Raw genomic sequence first — 19,819 nt, 5'->3', positions numbered from 1 at the left:
GTATAAACATAGTTTCCAGACCTTCACTGTCTTTACAGTGGGCAGAGACCTGAACGTTGTGATACTGTTTGTGTGTAGCTCAGTCTGCTGCATGGCTGCTCCTGGGAAGATACTAACAAGTTGCCCAGGTGGAGCTTCCCTCTTTATAGACCCAAAAAAATGAAACTCACCAAAATTTTGTCAGCCTGTGCCCCCAGGACACCTCACCATCTATCAAGATCATCCCTCGGTATCTGGCTCTCACGATGGGGCATCACACCCAGCTCACCTGCTGCAGCTGGGTACAATTCAGACACCCACCTTGCTTTGGGTGTTGGCAGAAAAAAGGTCTGCAGAAATCAAAAGAGCCTGACAGCTTGGCCTGGAGCAGGCACTATAAAAAAATCCATTTTTAGGGGAAGAAGACTGATAACCACCTGTGAGACATCCCGATCCCACCTTTGATTTCTCCAGCTTTCAAGCCCAATGCAACAGCTACCAGTAACACCAGGTGAAAACATGGTAGTAAAAGCAGCATTCTGGTGGAATCCATAACATCAAAATAGCAAGATGAAAGTCCAGATTAGGCACTGGTCTTTAACAAAATGACCAACAATAAACTTCACCAACATGGAATGGGAGAAAACAATGCAACTGCATTAATACACCAACACGGCTTTCAGAGAGGCCTTGAGAGAGCAGTCAGCTCCTGACACATCAATACACAGTCAAGAAACACTAGAATCAGCTGACTGCCTAGATGCACAAGGACAGGATGTTGTTACACAAGACTTTTTTTTTTTTCTGCTAAGAGATATCTCCTCTTCTGCTTTGTAGTTATGATATTGCTATCAAAGGTTTTCCTTGTAAACAAGCAGCTTTTGTACCTGTCAAAAACACTACACAGAGCTGTTGACCCAGGCAGCTGCCAGGCCATCCAGGTGCAAAAGTTGATCCTGCTCTGAGATGCTACATTCAGAAAGATTCAGAAAGGCCCAGTGGGAAAGTACGTAGGCTCCTCTGGCAAGCCTGAAGAACTGAAATGCTCTCTGCTAACAGCAGATTATTATATTAAAACTGGCTTTACCAGGAGCTTGTAGTTTATAGGAAGGTATGGAAATAACAGTAATGAATTAGAAAAGGAAAAAAAAAAAAAGTACTCGTACAATTTTTTGTGCCACGGCTAATAAACAGAGCTGCAGCAAGCCATTTCTCCAGCTCTAAAGTACCACTCCTGCTGTCTCAATCTTGCTTTCTCACACTGAAGAATTATAACTCTCTTCAGTAGTGACAGCTACAAGGAAGGTTTCAAAATACTGGTGATAAGTTCATACTGGGGGCCTTCTGCAGTCAGAGCATTAAGCCAACTTCTTTTCTTTCAGTAAACACTTGTGTCAAAACAGTGTGATATTATTCAAGGCTGCAAGGTTTTCCACTTGCATGGGCTAGCAGGATTAGTCAGCTAACAACATATTTCTGGCAAAATGAGAGGCTGCATTATCCACATTTACTCAGAGAAAAAAAGAAACTACATATAGGAATTTCCATCCCAGACCAAGGGCTGAATTGGATAACCAGATCATCTCCACAAGCTGCAGAGCTTAAAGATCATGTTTTTAACAGGCAGCATTGCAACCCATCCCTAGTAAATTTGCTGACAGTGTGGCTGAGGGTGCTAAGATAAGGACAGTTTCCTCATTTACACAGGCTCCAGTTACCAAGTCGAAAGGCTTAGGGTAGAAGGTTGATCAAATTGCTGATGTGAAACTTGGGAGGCGAATGTACTGCTTTCATCTTATGTTGTAATACTCACAAGTGAAGTCTGGCAAAAGATAACGCATGCAAAAAAGAGGCTGCAGCATCTGTATATGTATACATATATCAAACAGCAGCCAACTGCTCTCCTGTTCCTCACGAGGAGTGTGCCAAGTGTTGAAAGCCTATGACTTCCTGCACTCTCAAAAGCATGCAACATTACTTTTCTGTACTTGTGAAAAATCGTTGCTAGAAGAGGTAAGGAGTCCAGTTAGGGACATCTTGTTCCAATTTTGGAACCATCTCCTCATTTGAGTATGCAGGTGGCTGAAGGCAGCCTTTTCCTGCCAGATAAAAGCATTTGCAGCCTATTGTTTGGGGACATTTCTAAGAAGTAGTGTAAACAGGCAAAATGAAGATGCACCCAAACGAAAAGCATTTCAGTCACTATACTTAGTTAACCCGGGATTTTTTTAAACAACACATACAATTATTTACCAGCCTAAAACATTCATAAAAACATGTGCTGAACATTTTGTGAGATACTATTTTCTGCCTGAGGCAACTACATGCGTTATGCCCTATATCAAAGAATTTGCCTGTTTTATAATGCCCAGACAGACTGGCATTAGCATTGCCAAGGTTCATCTCTTTTTTTCTCTGTGGAAGTCTGTGAATATAGTCAGCTGGAACACTGCAGCAAGTAATTACAAAGATGTTTAAAAACATTTTAAATCCTTTAAATGCCTTTTTCTTCCAGAATTCATCTTACAGCACTCGTTTAGTTTCATCCTTTCCTCATATTCACCGGTGATTCATTCAGGAACATTTAAGATTCACCCACAGAACTTTAAACGTTATGAGCTGCTTGGATTAAAAGCGCCACAACTGACTGTGTATCAGTATCTCCTCAAGCATCACCAAGGGAGACATTCCTGAAAATGGCAACAAATGATGATTTTATCGTGAAAAATGGTTTTATAGTGAAAAGATTTCAAGATGTTTGAAATCTTCTTGTACTTCCCTTTGCTACGCTTTTTCTCCCCTTCCCTCGCCCAGAATGAGGAAACAAGACAAGTTATTCTATAGCTGGTTCTCACCACCACAATATTCTCATTCCCACTGAGCTGTGCATTCAAGCAAAAACGAGAACAAACATTAGCAGCTCCATTCCCACCCGTCTACTAGACAGGAATTCACAGATGCTTCATTATATACCTCCCACTGGCACTGGTGAGGCAGAAGAGTTGCACAGAAAGGAGAGGGAGACTCGAGAAAACACAAGATTCATTGTAGTTGCTGTAATGCATAATTCCATTACCTAATGTCAACCAAAACATCGTGCTGCTTCTTTTCCTCACTGTTAGATGTACTGGCGTTGTCAACAGCATCTTAAGAACCTTTCCCAGATTGTACCAAGGTCACATATACAAGCTTAAAGAACAGAGGAAAAGAAATCATAACTATTTTATGTAATAGGAATTTTATTGTATACATAAATAACAACAAGACTGAGGAATTTTGGGACTTGCTACTTGCAGTGCTGATCCTGCAACAGGACAAGCATGGCAGACTTAACTCCCACTGCAGAACAGAGGACAAGGTCTCAAGATTGACCCAAAATACAGCGCCCTTTCACAAATACCATTGCAGAAGCCCAAGCAGCACATTGGCAGTCTTTCCTGAGGCAGAAGGCAGATTAGTCACATTCAAAATGGATTCCAATGGCTGTCCTCTTTTTCTTAGGAACTCGTTGCTTCTATCTATATTTTTATTCGCCTGAAGTCAAAAGGGCACAACTGATATTGAGACAAGGGTGAAGAAAAAAAAAAAAACAACAGAATTATGGTATCATAGGCCTCTTCTTTTAATTGTCAAAATGCATTTATATTTTTTTCTTTGATGTTGAAAGTTGACCAAAATCCATTTGATGAACACCCTCACTATTAACATCTTGTGTAGGGATTTAAGTAATCATATTTCTGACATGACAGCACTAATCCTAGAACAGCTTAGGTTGGAAGGAACTCCAAGGATCATCGAGTTCCTTGGTTCCTATAGCTATGCTGTATGGAAATATAAAAGAGAAAGAATATTTCACAGTAACAAAGCATCAACTGGCATCCTTTGTAATAAATCAGCATTCTCAAATGGAATTCTATTTCATTCCCATCAGGTATACTTTCTCTAATCTGATTTACTCTGGTATAAATCTAGGGTAATTCAATTGGAACAAATAGAATTAGATAAAAATGAACCTGAACAGGTTAAAAACACAAAAAACACAAACTCTTGTCACCTCCATAAAGTTCACCAGCACAACTGGATAAAATTAAAGCTTGTTTCTCCCATGATGGGATGGATGTGGTTTGGGCTGTAGTTCGCATATAACTGCTAACTACAAACATGCACTGAAGCTGCTGGTTTTTTTGGAACGGAGAAACATGTTACTGCTTCCAAGCCAAAGCAATTTTGTCCCTGATCAGTCAAAAGTCAAAGACCCATGCTGTGACAAATCCTTGCAAGGAAAATGAGACCACGTTTACTTTATAACCAGATTCAACTAGGATTATTGCCAACAGTTTAATACACAGTGAGACTCTCAGGACTGATCTCATTCAGAATAAACAAACTCATCTTTTCAAAGATCACAGCAGCATTCTCCAACATTCGGGATCACCCAAATCCAACAAAACAGCTGGACTTGAGTATGGAGTTAAATAATCGGATTTGATTTCAAGCAGAAGTAACAAATTGCCACCCCCACAGAACAGCTGAAAATTGAGACTGAATTGAACTTCCATCATTTGGTTGCTCTAGGTCAAAACTCTAGTAGGTGTATTTATGCAGAAACAACATGTGGCAAAGCAAGCAGATTTCAAAACCAGCAGCAACCAAATACTTTAAACACATGAGCAATCTTTACTCTAGCAAGAAAGACAGTAGAACATCTGAGGCAGCAGCTATTAAAAAAAGCATGCCTCTACTTATACAGCATACTCTACGTGTATACTAATGATTGAAATCCTGAGGATAAAGGTTTTGGATAGCTTTAGTATAAATCTTCCTGACAGCTTTTCCTCCTACTTTTTTTTTTTTTTTTTTTTAATTCTTCTTCTAAAGAAAACTTGCCATAAGCACAAGTACTGAAGTCTCAGACAGCGAGTAAAGACCTGGCAGAAATTATGCTCACATGCTAAAGAAAATAAGATTTATTTATGGGTTTCTGTTTGTATTGAGTACTGGGACAGCATCCCATAAATATTCAAAAGTTAAGCCTTCCTGGCTTTTTATCACTTATTAACACTGTCCTAGCTAAAAAGCAGCACAATACGTTAGTGAATTTCAGAGCAGCTTTCCTTGCTTTTGTTGATATCTTACAAAAAAAAAAAAAAAAAATCTCGTTTTGTGTATTTTTATGTGGCTCTCTTATAAGATACTAGAAAACACATTTAGAGACTTCATATTCTGACAGAAAACTAGTTCTTGTGTCTGAAGGAAAACTTCAGTAGATCTGCCACTCAAAGTATCTTTGCCCTTTTGCGAACTAGCTATAGCAATTAAATATTAATGGAAGCACAACATTAAAAACTAGTTTAGCTGGTAAAGCTGTAAAAGTAGAACACTTGTTCAGCAGATGTGCACTCTGCATAGTGTTTGCGAGTGGTGATGACGCATGGAATAAAAACTGGTGGAGTTTTCTAAATCTGAGCTCTATTTAGACAGTTGGCAGCTAGGAAAAAAATAAAATAACTTTACTAGTAAAATGAACACTGAATAAAAAAAAAAATCTTAAGAGAAATCCCAACAATGCTAGAATCCTGATGAAAAATAACTCTTTAACATAATGTGGAAGTAATATAAGCAAAGACAGGCAACTAAAAAACATGTTAAAAAAAAGACATCCTTACTATCTTCTGTGTGAGAAGATAATTTGATATGTCGTCCTAAATGACGTCCAATTACATAATCATTAGTGATAACAGGCCTTAGACACACAGCTATTTCTCTTCTATGAACTAGAACTACCTTCAAAAGTTAGGAGTTTCTGCCTTTTGTTTTGTTTTCTTTCTTTCTAGACAACTGTAACAATCACAGGACTTGTTGCAGCTCAGAAAGCAGCCTAAAACAGAACTGGAGTCTCAACTTCAGCTTCTGGCTCCTAGCACTGAAACATTGCCTCCATTTCCTGCACTATGGTTTCCAACTGAAGAAGCAAATTTCATTAGTGAAGTGCACCAACATGAAAGGTCAGGCACACCACAGACTGTTACAGGCTGTAAGATGAGGCTGTACCTTGAAACTGGCAAAACTTTATAGAGAAAACCTAAGAGCAGAGAATAGATTCCTCTCCCCTTCTCTATACCTGCACAGGCAAGCAGTTTTTTGGTACTGGAGGCAGAAATGGGATGGGGAGAAGAAAACAAACAAACAGTATTGAAATTATTACCTCTCTTCCCCTCTACATCAACATGAAGAAGTTAATTACATACAAGTCCAACCTGCAAGTGTTTGTGTTACTTCGCAGCTGTGGTCATTTACTATTACTGCTTTTTATCCTCTACCTGTTTGACATCAAGTGATCCGGTGTTCTACTTCAGGGCTCGCTCTTCATTTGAAGCAGCATGGACTTCCAGGGGCTTGTCACCCTCCACTTCACCCTTAAGGAGAGAAAAACAGGCACAACATTTCAATTGAGGCAAGCCATTATTAATATTTTTGCTAGAACAGGAGCCCTTGTCAAAAGCTGGAACAAAAACTTCTTGCAGAAATCAAGTGATTGATGAGGTTAGTTCATTGTGATACCCTCCCCAAACTGTTTTGAGATTTTAGTCTTCCTGTAGTTAGCTCAGCAATTAATGGATTTGAAAGAACAAGTAGCTCAACAGAAGATGCTTTAATTGACTCATTTTTGCCTGCACTAATAATAGAGGATGAATTCCCACAGAGTAGTTGCTATTTTGCATTCTTTGAATTCTGTGTGAACTTATACAATAGGCCTCTTTTATACATATCCTTTGAAAGAGTGTTCTCACACTTTCTCTGAAATAAACGATGGAAATCAAAGAATGAAGAGATGCTTGTTACAGCATCTGGTTTATCTATTTGCCAAGTATGCTATAACAAACAGCCACTTGATTACTGTTTTAAATAGATGTCAAAAAAAAAAAAAAAGAAAAAACTTAAAGGGACATCTACACAGACAGAGGAACGAAGAACACAACATTGGAGAACAGGCTGAGAGACCTAGGCCTCTTCAGACTCGAGACCAGCCAAAGGGGAAGTCCAATTTCTATACACAGTCATTTCATGGCCATCTACATATTTGGAAGAGCCAGGCTCTTCTCGAGGTTCACACCAAAAGGACATGGGAGCAGTACAGCAAGTTTCTAGTAGTAGATATAAGGAAAGAGGGAAATAAATCACACCACAGGTTGCCCAGAGAAGCTGTTGAATCCCTATCCTTGGAGATATTCACCACGTGACTGGACAAGGTCCATGCCACCAAATCTATCTTCAAATCCGGTTCTCCTTCGAACGTGGGGAAGGATGAAATGACGGGAGGCCACACCCAACCTCAAACATAAAAGTTACTTTTACATTTTCAGCACTAAAATTCAATCGTCCTTTGTTTGTATTCAGAAAAGAGATTTTTACCAACACACCTTAAATAAATGTGATGGAAAAACATGGATTGAATTATGAATAGAACTCTTACAGTTCCTACTCAAAATATCACTAGCAAGACTTTTAGAAGGTAAGTCTTTCTTTAGAAAGAAAAAACACTGATTTGATCACTATCCCGGATATTTCATAGTAAATGAAGTCACATCCACAGAACACACCCATTTCAAAGCAGTGACATAGTTTATAATTCTCATGTACAGGAACTTGTACGTTCTGACAGTGAACAAAGTGACTCATGATGCCTCATCTCAGGGATTACTCAATCCTGAACAAATGAACTAAAAATAAGTTGTTCACAGAGGGTTCTGCGTTCTTCCACTTGCTTGTTTTGACTTGTAAAAATAAAAATGATCCCAGGTAGAGTGCTTTTTCTTTTTTTTGTGTTTGGGGCTTTTTTGGCTCTGGAAGGAAAAAAAAAAAAAAAGCCAATATAACAATAACAAGTGTAGGGAAACAGGGATTCTGCTCAGTTCATTTGTGCTGATGAGATCAGCAGGTCTCATCACAGGACTTGTCTTCACCAGACCCATCAGGAGTTGTTTAATTCAAGTCAAACCACCGCTAAACTGTCACTCCTCACATACAAACACGTTTGTTCAATTAGCAATTAACACATTCTTTTAACTCCATTCGCTGCCCGTGCTTACTACATCAGCAATGAGTGAGCCTGATAAAGCATTAAAGCAGGTAGACAGAAAAAGAAAGTCCTTCGAGCTGGCACAGGATATAAACACAATTTTACCAAGTTCCAAGGTCCTCAAGTCTCACCCAAAACAAATTAGAAGCAAACTAACACGGTTAGGTCAATGACCCAGAAGACAGCCTCCTCCATGGCACAATGCCTTCTTGTTATTAGAAGCAGGCACATAGTCAAAAATCTTCCTATTTTCTGGCTCAACACAACCACTCCATAACACATCTGGGTGAACAGAGGAGTTCATGCATCAGATTTCTATCCCACAGCAGGAGCGGAAATATTTTGTACTCTTATGCAACTGACATTTTCAAACGCACGGTGACTGTAACAAATCTCCCCAATGCGCTCCTGTACTCAATACACAAGGATTCCACATGATCTAAAGAAGAAATTCATTATTTGATATTCAAAATAATGAAAATAAGGTGACTGTACACAATATTTTTTTTTTTACAAAGTTTCAGACAGTGACTGATTAAAAAAAGTCAAGTTGACTTTACTGAGCCCTAGGCTCTAGACTCGAAGCCATCAGACTGGGATTGCTATAGCATTTTTACCAACATATTTAGAAGAAGTTCAAAAGCAAGCTGGTCTAGTTAAAAAACCCCCCCCACGGCGGGGGCGCGGGGGGCGGGGAGTGGTGGGGCTTGCAAAAGAGAGTCTGGTCCCAGAGAAAAACAATTACAAAAGAAAAACAAGGCGTTTAGGCTCACAGATTATTAATTTGCCCTTTCTTCTGTCTCTTTTGTTTGCCAAATGTTGCTTAGAATAAAGACATCACCCTCTCCCAGTCAGTCAATAGCAACACATTCTCAGTTGCTTACTTCTAGTTGAGCTTGAAATTTGCTCTCAGAAATATGGAGCACTATAAAAATGTTATTGTATTTTCAGTCACACTAGAAAGCACAACCTTTCGTAGGGTAGATTCTTCCTTTTTCACCTCTCAAACACTTACATTCATCACGACCCAAACTAAGGATTCAACCCCTAAAAAATTGCAGCCTTTTCAAGTTCCTTTCTGTTTTTGTTCTTACTACCAAAACAGTAAAAAGTGAATGTATGACAGCAGACAGTATTTTCTGTCAGAAATAGATGTTTATCATTTAGTTCAGGTTGCTGTCTCTTAAGAAGCCACCAACAACAAATCTTCGGTATTTACAGGAAATCTGTCAGCTGCTCATGCTTTGTTCTAAAATACACTTAAACCACAAGTGACTCAAACCTCCCAAAACACGATTTAGGTTTGCTATGATGACCATTAATGATGCCCATGGTTAAGTTACCCAGTCAACACCACAACTTCCACTTTCACCACTCCCTTGATCGCAGTGCAAGAAATGAGCAACCCAAAGCTGAACAGTCTTTGGGTTTCAGAGCACTTTGTTACCAGCTGATGCTTAATAAGATACTCAAACAGCTGTGCTTAACTAAGCACGTGTAGGTATGTATGTATACACATATGTACTTCTGTACATGCAGAAAGTATTGGTAAATTTCAGATAATTGCTATCACAGGACCAGGAATGAAACTCAACCAATAAGCTGTATGAGTTTCTCTGAATTTCTGAAGCTCCTTTAAAAAATATAAACAATAGACAGCATGGGAAAAAAATAAAAATCAGTTTTCTGTACGATCTTATTCTGATTGGAACAAGGTGAAAGAAGCACACAAAGAAAGGAACACAAACTGAAAAGGGGGATGTTATTAGAGCTCTAGTGCTGTTCTGTTTCACTACATTTCAGCCATTTCAGTAAAAACAGTGGGTGCCTGGTTCACTATAACAAGGAAGAGGGAGAATCCAAAACATCTGAGAATAGAGCAAGCTAACTCTTTGATTGGTATAAAGAGAAGACAAAGAAAGAACTAACTGACAGAATAAAGCGTTTTTCTGTGTTTCAGTATGTTTCAGCTCACTGGCTGGAACAAAACCCGTGCCTAAGTGACTTGGTGCCAGGACACAGGCCTTCATCACTTGAAGATGAAACCACTGCAGCACGAGAGCTAATAACCCCACAGAACAGTACAGATGATAAAAATAGCAAAACCAGAGACAAAAGAGGAAAGACAAGAAAGGCCACATTTCATGACAGCTATCACCAGATGAGCTGAGTGACAAACAAGAAACTGACAGGTCAGCTGTATTAAACCATACCTCTGAAATACAGATGTTTAAGCAGTTCTCTGTAAAGAAGTTATTATTATCTTTTGCATATAAAGCTACAGTCCTTTAAGCTGTTGCACAAAAATCGTCCAGCCATTACAGTTATTTTAACCCTCTGATTTATGAGCAGGTATTACAGCTGATCTCATCGAGAATTAAACAAAGATCCTGTAGTGGGGAAAAAAAAGAAGCTGCAATTCACAGGCTTAACAGTTCAGCTAGACTTGAATGGTAAAGCAAGAAGAAAAGCGTAGAGGGAGGAGATCTTGCATGGATTTTGTTGGGCAAAGAGACCAGTTACTTAACAAAGACTAACCAGAGCCAGTGCAGAGTATGAGCCTTCATAATTGCAAAATTCCAGTAATGAAAGTTTGGTGTTGCCTAAGGCTACTCTAAAGAGCTCCAAACAGCATTCATCATTCCTAAAAACCATACAAAATCATAGGTGTGATTCTCTATCAACTGCAAACCAAGATAAACAAGGTTTGAATTCACTGTCACCTTTCCTGAAGGCTTACTACTTGGTAATATAAATGTTAACAGTAATTTCACTGATATTTGCGAAATCACTTCTTGTGAGTGAGTAATCAAGTAGGCAAAAAAATATTCAGAAGACAGAACTCTTCACATACTCCTGGGCTACCAATTAGCTGGTTACATTTCTTGTTCTGTCTTCTCTATTTGGGGGAAGATATAGCAAAGTTGTCCACTTGATATCAAGGTAACACACAGAGAAGCTAATTAACTACTCCTCATGTCCTTTTTGAAGAAAATGTTTCACCCTTCTTCAAATAAAAAATGTGAACACAGATTGTCACTTATGGCATCTGTACAGTTTGAGTTGAGTGCTTGTAATCCGACAACCTCTTCCTTCCATAAACCAGCATCAGGATACCAGAATGCTATACTGCAAATCACATATTCAAAACTAGAGACTAACTTGGTGTACAGAGGGGCTCCAGTCAGCATTTCAAACACTGGAGCAAAAGGTCCTGGAATTCATCTTTCTTGGCAGAACCTAGTTGATATGACCTCAATTTGGCATAGCTTACTGCCTCATAAAACCTTTAGAAAACCCACATACCACATCAACAAACATGAAGTTATGCACAGCTGTGGTACCTATGACTATCAAACAAATTATGAGCTGTGTAACAAATTAACACAAGCCAAGAAGAGCCACCCTTACACAGTTTGATTATTTGCAAGGATCCTTTATGCAGCAACAAAGAAACATGAGAGCAAATGTCACAAAAACAAGCAAGTAACATCATTTGCTCTGGCGTGGTTTCAGGAACAACTGCCATGGTAAGAATTCAAGAATAACATTTGCATTTGCCTAGTTAGGAAGCCTAGCTGCCTGCTATATCAATTAGGGAAAGAATATATAAAAACAACCTGATTATTTCACCATGTTGTCAAATTAGGGTAGGAAAAAAAAAAAAAACAACCCTGTTGTCCTACAATCTACCCCAGAATGCTTTGTCAACTTTGGTACATGATAGTTAGAAGTATTTACAGAATCACAGAATTGCTCAGGTTGGAAAAGACCTTAAGATCACCAAGTCCTACCACACCCTAACCACACCACCTTAATAACAACCCTCTGCTAAATCACATCCCTGAGCACCACATCCAAACGGTTTTCAAACACATCCAGGGATGGGGAATTTCTTGACATTTCCGTAGAAGTCCTGTTGATGTAATAGTTTGTACCGATTTTCTGGATCTCATCAACTGTAAAAACAGAAAGTACCTTTTTACATTAGTATAACCACAGAGCATTACAGATGGACAAAAGAAGCTTTTCTTTGGAAGGCTTCCCCTTTCATTTTAGTGGTGCTCTGATGGTCTGTATGTACAAAAAAAAGTGGAGGTTTTCATTAATAGGCATGGCTGACCACATCATCAGTACACTATCATTAATAAGCAAACAAAACAAACAAAATCATATCTTTTCAACTATGTATTTGGTACTGTTTCAGCAACTTAGACCTAAGGAAATTGCCCAGCAGGTTTTTCTCATCACCAACTTAACTGACAACAGCTAACACCAATAATACCTGACCAGTTACATTAACTCTAGAAGGGAACTGTTCAATCTTCTGTGCAAATAACATTTTGGAAACTGAGGAGCACGATATAAAGACTCGGCAAGGAGGAAGAGAAAGAAGTGTGTTTACTCAATGGTCTCTAACTTTGCATGTTCTTTGTTTTTCTGCTGAGGTAGTGAGTGCTTGAATAAACCTTATAGTACGATGAAGGCTTCAAAAGTTTTTGCCTTCCAACAACAACCACGTTTTCCTTTTGACATCTTAGGACACAATGAAAGAACAAGCTCGGCTAATTTTTACTGATGCAATCAGTTTGCCTTTCTGACATATTTTTATGTTGCCTACTTTTTTGAAACATTTTTTGACAGACAAGGTTTTAGGAAAGGTACAATATGATTAACTAACCTTTGCTTATTCAAAGAGTAACACAAGTGCATTAATTAAACAGCCTAGGGGCCAAAAGAGGGCGAGTATCCACAAGAAAAGTCAGCTGATAATGGCTCCCCTAAGACTCAGCAGCTGATAAGATAGGTGAGCATTTCTCCAACTCATTTTGTTTGGAACCAGCCCCACACCTAGCCCTGCGCAGGAAACTCACTTCAATATCCAAAATCCACTCAAGTGCAGTTGCCTGTGCAACCTGTTTCTCTTGGTGGCCATCCCACTTACTTCTTAGACCTTTGGGTCGCAAATATCTTGCTGTAGTCTTGAGGTTTCTGTTCCCAGAACACCACCATTAAAGCCATGTATCATCATCAACCTAGCATGAACTGTTAACATACTTATCAGGTCACAGTGAACCACCAAGGCTTTCTGCTACTTCAAAATTGTTTTCAAATCACATTTCAGTTCTGCCATAACTAAAATAAGAGAAAGGAAGCAATCTGCTGCTAAGGCAGCAGTTTGCATCAGTAGAAATAGCACAGTTGCTTAGAAATTAGGAATAAAAAACGCACTGAGTCTAGCAGTGGATTTTAAACCTCAAATGTTTTATGTTATATAGTTGAATTTTTAACTAGAAGTTTAAAAAAATTCCCTGAAAAATCTTACAGGTTCTCCCTCATGCACTTTTTATATAACAGCACAATTGTTCAGTCTCTTACACTGCAATTCACTGAGCCATCCACATATATCTAGTTTCTTTATCTATATCAGAGGTACAGCTACAAGGACAGCCTGCCCCTGAGGCCTAATGGAAACGTGTAGTAGATAAAAAACAAACATCATTATGATAATTAACTCCAGAAGCTTTAGGCAGCCTATAAATTATGACCTAGACATTACATAATGTAACGAATCAACAAAACAAGTTCCCCTTTCTTCACAAGTCTATTCTAATTGTCCACTAATATCACTTACTGCACTAATTAGTGCACACTGCACTACTTTTGAATCTTGCATTTTGTAGAATGCAAAGTGCATTTGAAGTAAAATAGCATCTTCCTTCAAATTTTATGGATTTTCTTTTTTGTGGAGTATTTATGAATAGTTGCTTGAGCATAATGATGCCACTGCATGCTGCTCTATCAGACATTATTATCCAGTCACAACACATAGACCTAATAAAAATAAGCAATGATAGAAATATAAAACAACTACAAAAATAAAACTTCCAACCACTTTCTGAAACTGAAATAAGCCTCGTATTTTTCCACAACTTGGAAATATAACATGAAATCTTTGTCTTTAGAAATGTAAGCTAAATCAGAGTAGGTAAAATTATTTCTTTGTCTGAAAACAAGTTGGTAGATTTTTCTCCTAATCCAGAAATCAAGTTTTTCAGTCTTCTTACCTTATCACCTTTTTTCCCAGACTTCTTCTTTTTAGGATTATCCTTCCAAAGAGATTCTACAGCAATATATCCCTGAAGACTCCAGTCATACAGATGGGTACCAGCAACCTTTGAAACAAAAGATACTTGAAAGCATGAGTTTAATCTGAGAAATATTGATTTGTTTCTTGTTCATGTGGAAAAAAAATCCCAGAACCCAAGACCTTTAACATCTTCCTGTTCAAGCTCAGAGAATAAAGTCTTAATTAACACCTTGGGGAAAAATAATACATGGGAAATTAGAAAAGCCAGCTCGCTAGAAAGTGCTGTTAGAAGACTACATGAAATACATCTGTATAAAAAGGAGTGGAATGATGATGTGCAGAAGCAATTCTGAGTTTTATAATGTTATAATACGTTCAATATATATAATATATATGAATTATTTCTTCAATCGCCCATGCTCACTTTAAAGAGAAAAAAAAAATCATTCTCACTTTGATACTATTTTGCAATTTTACATTTTCACTGTTTTGATAGACTAGTAGGAGTACTCCCTTGTTTCTTCTTATTTGCAATTTAGAACAAAACCTTTATGTGCTGACAGATGGCTATAACAAACTAGCTATTAAGCCTCAAAACAGAAGACAGCTAAGGAAAGATAGTGCTTGCTATATTACACCAACTATTACACCAACAGTTAATTCTGTAACAGGACAAATTCGTAAGTCTAACGTGAGAATTCTCACCCCTTACGTGCTATGGAACTATAATAATCATAGCATCCATAGATCCATAGCATCCTAACATCTAAGAGTTTTAGGTTCTTACAGCTCCAGGCTCACGTCAGTAGTAATTTCCAGATTAACACGTTTTTCTTATAAAAATGGACGTAAAAACAGACAATTTGATTAAATAGACAGATTAAACTAAAAGCTAAATGAAATTGAGAAATGAAAAGGTATAATTCTCTCTCCAAGAGAGAAACTGGAAAACTACCACTATCAGATCAGAGCAAGTGCAAGTGATTCTTCTGAAGTTTCTTCCAGCTTCCAACAATGTGCTGCTCAGAGTTTCCCTGAACCAGAGGCCATTCCTGTGTCTAACAATGCCCAATGAACGTACCTCCTTATGAACTTATCCTGTCTCCTCTTGAATCACATGCAACTTCTAGCATCCAGAACATCATGCGCTGAGAAGGACTACTGCTAGGCACGTATCACACAAAGAACTACTTCCTTTGGTCTGAACAAAATTAACTATGCCAATTGTGCACCATCACCATGACAAATGTGGGCAGAGATCACGGTGCCACCTTTGTATTGCAGCTTACAATTACAAACTCAAACAGTACTGAGACCTCCAGCCTTATTTTTTCAGTGCTGCATTAGATTTTAGGAAGTGCAAATAAAAACCTGCAAGCTGCTTACAAGGATAAATACTTGATAGTAAGGATCATAGAGTTCTCTTTCAGGTGGCAATTAAAATTCCACTCAAATCAGTAACATGAGGATTTGAAATACATCAGTAGACCAGCTTATGTCCACAAACACACGAGGTTCTAAAAAAACACTGCACTGAAAACCCAGAGGCTTTATGCAGCATCAATGACCTTCTGTTGATATATTAAGATCACATTCACCACACAAGGAATTTGGCATCAAGATCTCAGTAACAAATCCCTCATTCCTAAATCCAGACTTATTAATATACAGAGAAAACCAGATGATCTCAACAGCCAGCCACAAATCTGCATAAGCCTTACTAAAGAAGCTACTTAATAATGAACATACCAGGAATTAAAACCTAACAAACTAGAAATCCAAATGCAAACCAACAGCAGCATTTCTAAGCCACAACTAAATTTGAGATGTGGGATGTTTCAAATACCAACAGCTAGGATCTTTGTCATCATCTTTGATGATTACAGCTGTGATTTGATTTTAAACAAATTGATGCAATGCACAGAGTTTTCCCCTATATTTTAAGTCTATAAAAGTCATCAGGAAAAAAACAAAAAAAACCAAAAAACCAAAAAAAAAAAACCTCAAATAGTTCTGGGGATGAAGGTGTTAAATCTCCAGAATCCTTCGATGCAAGCAACACAGGTATAACCATTCATCTTCTCATACAGTACTCAGGAGTGCACACTCTCGAGTACTCCAACAAACTAGTCCTGAAAACCTCTGCCTGATCTGATAGGATGGTGCAAGGAGCATAAACTTTCCAGGACTGGAAGATAACTGCTACAAAACACAAATGCAGCGTTGGGCTTTGGTGGTTATTTGGGGTGTTTTGTGTGTGCGTTGTTTTTTTTTTGCTGCAGTGTTACTGAGGACACGCAGCAATCAACACAAATGAGAAACAAGAAGTATCCATAAAATCTTTCTCGGTCCTGCTTAAAAACTGAACAGCACCATTTAAAAATATTCTAATGATGGAAGTCATATGATTAATTATGAATTATACTAAATGACAAACTGGTCCTTCATGTCGTTGGAATAAAGTAGCTATATCATAGGTACAGCAACCCACATAGGTTATTCTACCAGAGTCAACCACTATTCCAACATTTGCACACACCTCTCAAGAGGCAGGACCCACACAGAGGCTCACAGTTCACATGCATTGTGAAACACAGTTCTAGAAAACTGTAAGCTGCAAGTTACAAGGTCAACAGGATTATTTCCAAGAAATTCTTGATAATCATCTGATACACCCTCTTATTAGCAGAAAGCTGGAGGTTGTGTTGTATTGTGTACTTTATACCTCTCCCTTTCTGATAGAGCAGTTTCAGAGGAAACAGGCAGGTACTGCAGTCACCACCACTATTCTAGGGAGTGGCACTTCCAATCCAGAAAAGTAAAAGGAACAGAAACAGTACAAGAAGTTCATTCAACTGTTCTAAGTGTTCATTTGAACACTGATACAGAATTCCTTTCAGACAAGGACATGTTTTTTTTCCCCCAACAACCATCTGCAATTCTTAATTTCTGAAAGATAATTTCCAGTTTGTTTGCTTTAAATTATTACATGTTAAAATAATTCTGTTCACTGCAACGCTGCAAGAAAGTTTGCGTGCTAAAATGTGAACAAATGTTCCAAAGTCAGATTGACTGGTTTTGCACAGGGCCTCTGAAATAGTTTAAAAGTGACCCTGTGCTATGAGTAGCCATATTTGGCCCCGCTGGAGCACCACCTGCATATCCTAAGGCCAAACGCACATGTGAACACTCTTCCATCTTTTAATTCCACACAAGACTGTAAGCAGATAATACTGAATATTCTGTATGTTGGATGCCAAGATTATCAAGGAGAATTAGTTAGCAATTCTTTAGCAAAACCGCATGCTGAAAAACTAAATTGAGGATCTGCTGCCTTTTCTGCTGCACGCTGCTAATGAAGTAGTCAGTACAATTTTACATGCGTCTTCTATTCTGCAGTGAACATGGATCAATTGATCCCAACTCCTCCTTTCCAATCTATAGTCTCTGTAATTGTGTCATGCACTCAGTTGCGTCAGCACAGCTGTTTATGCCTCACAGAATAAACTGGACAAGGGAAGAGACACACATTCAGAAGAGAAACAAATAATTTTGTTTGTTTACAAGTAAATAAACGAGGAAGTTCTCATTTCAAGAAGCGAGCAAACATAAAGCACATACTGCCACATGGAACGTGACAAGTTCTAATACCAGGGAAAAAATAATAATTCTAATGACAAAGAGAATGATTTCAGTAATTTAATAATGGAAAGTTTTCCAGTTGGAAGATAAATCATAGTTAATACAAAACATTTTGAAATGCTTTACGGCTAGTTGAAAACCAATGCAGCTCTTACACACTAGTTAAAGGTTCCACTACAACAAAAGAAACATTAATATTAAATTTGGTTCCCATACCACATATACAGCCTGACTGGTTGTTCTAAGGTATACAAATGAAAATAATGCCAACAGTGAGGAAATAAATCCCTTACAAATTTGTCATTTGTTAGAATGATTACGGAAGGATAGAAAAAAAGAACAAAGCCCAACACCAAGTCCATGCATTTTAGTGTCTGAAAACCACATATGACTAACACTGTGCTCTGCTGCTATGACTTCAGTTTTCAACTCACACATTTCAGCTAAAGTAAAAAGATTTCTTCCAGATGTATCAAACACTGCACCTCAACTGCAGGTGTACTTGGCTGCGCTTATTTCCAGTTCTCCGATGAAGAGTGATTAAAAAAGGAGGAAGTATTTTTTACTTTAAAAAAAAAAAAAAAAAGCCAAATCCATTAGCTTACCAGATGAAAGCAACTGTACCTCTGCAAATGAAAATTGCTGATGAAAGACTCAAAAGAAGAAAAAAAATACATAAAGAACAGATAAAAAACCTTAAAATTTATGTTCCAGCTTATTTCCTATAGTCCTCTATTAACCTGGCACATAAGCTTAGTGCTGCAGCCATCTATTTTAGTCTTACAGAATTTTTTTTCACACGCCTAGAAAACTTTTCCAAACACTAGGGGAGCATTTCCAATTTCAGATTCAAGCATTCGAATGATAAGATAGGAAAATATGATATACTTAAAGCTTTTCTTCTTTAAGAAAAACACGTGTGAGGTTAGAGGAAACAAAAGAGTGTACCTAGGATATCACTCTCTCCACAGAAGTTTTCAAACTCTTACATCTAGTGCCCTGACCAAGTCAACAAAGCTAAACCCACTTCAATCAAGTTCCAGGCTCAGAGTCCCTCACTAGATTTTTTTGTTATTCAGATTGCACTAAGACCCGTGAACTGATCAAAGCAACACCGTGTACTTCAAAGTTATGGCAAAATAAACAAGGTATTGTGAAGCTGTTAGTAGCAAATCCACAGTTAAGACTGAACAGAGCTTTTTTCAATACAGTAACATCAGTTTGATCACCTTTTAATCATTTCTCACTTCACTGTTCAGATGACAAACAGAATTTCAAATTTCACAACAGAAATATCTAAGCTTCTTGAATTTTAGAGTCTTTTTCCTGCCACTTGTGTAATTTTCACTCTCTGTGGATAAGTCAACAGACTTATCTGTATTTAGAGCATCTGAATCCTGGAAGCATTAAAAAAAAAATTCCTTTCAAGATCAGCATATCACCATGGTGACAAAGGAAAAAATGCTGTATTTGAACTCCCCTAAAATCAGTGACCTGTCAATTCTCAAGCTGTATGTTCTTGAGAACATTGTACTTTCATCCTGATATATCAGCATCATACACAAGCCAATTTATCAAAGCCTAAAATAAAAAATATTTTGGATACACTGAAGTAAAGGCACTTTGTGGATTTGAAAAAAAAAAAAAAAAAAAGAATTTGATGTAGAACTGGGGAATCTGACAGTAAAGAGTGTGTAGACAGTAAGGCATGTAAGATGAACAGGGAATGTCAGTAATTGTCAGTAATTCTTCCGTCCTCCCCAGCCGAAGAAATGCACCATACATTTAAGTTAGAATGATGTGCAAGTGCATGAAACAACAAAGGCATCAACAGAGAAGGCATTCAATAAGCAGCAGAACCCTTACGTCATTCCAGAACGTGCACAGTATCTTTCTTCAAACTCTATTCAGCAAAACCTAATTAATGATCCTTATCTCAAAATGTTATTCATATGATTTCTCTACAGAATTTCCTTTTGCTTTTTTTTTTTTTTTTTTTTTTTTTTTTTTTTTTTTATTTTTATTAT

The 19,819-nt window shown here is 37.9% G+C and overlaps 1 protein-coding gene across 5 annotated transcripts in view; it reads right to left on the bottom strand.

The window, feature by feature from the left end:
* Positions 1-3,198: 3,198 nt before the first annotated feature.
* The window catches only part of APOO (apolipoprotein O), a 30,118-nt gene continuing 13,497 nt past the window's right edge, over positions 3,199-19,819 (bottom strand). For 2 of the 5 annotated variants that reach the window (XM_042810421.1, XM_042810425.1), the window contains 3 exons: positions 14,128-14,235; positions 6,300-6,395; positions 3,199-3,533 (listed from right to left, as the gene is read on the bottom strand). In XM_042810421.1, coding sequence (XP_042666355.1) covers positions 6,327-6,395; positions 14,128-14,235 — 177 coding nt within the window. In that variant the 3' untranslated portion in view covers positions 3,199-3,533; positions 6,300-6,326. Of the gene's footprint in view, positions 3,534-3,558; positions 3,801-4,790; positions 5,468-6,299; positions 6,396-14,127; positions 14,236-19,819 lie in introns of those variants that run through there. The other 3 variants (XM_042810422.1, XM_042810423.1, XM_042810424.1) reach the window with 3 other exon arrangements.

This window comes from Centrocercus urophasianus, unplaced genomic scaffold (genome assembly GCF_019232065.1).
Source record: "Centrocercus urophasianus isolate 14NV4802_14NV808 unplaced genomic scaffold, USGS_Curo_1.0 seq_12, whole genome shotgun sequence".
NCBI classification, from domain to species: Eukaryota; Metazoa; Chordata; class Aves; order Galliformes; family Phasianidae; genus Centrocercus; species Centrocercus urophasianus.
This window is presented reverse-complemented; position numbering and strand designations above follow the sequence as displayed.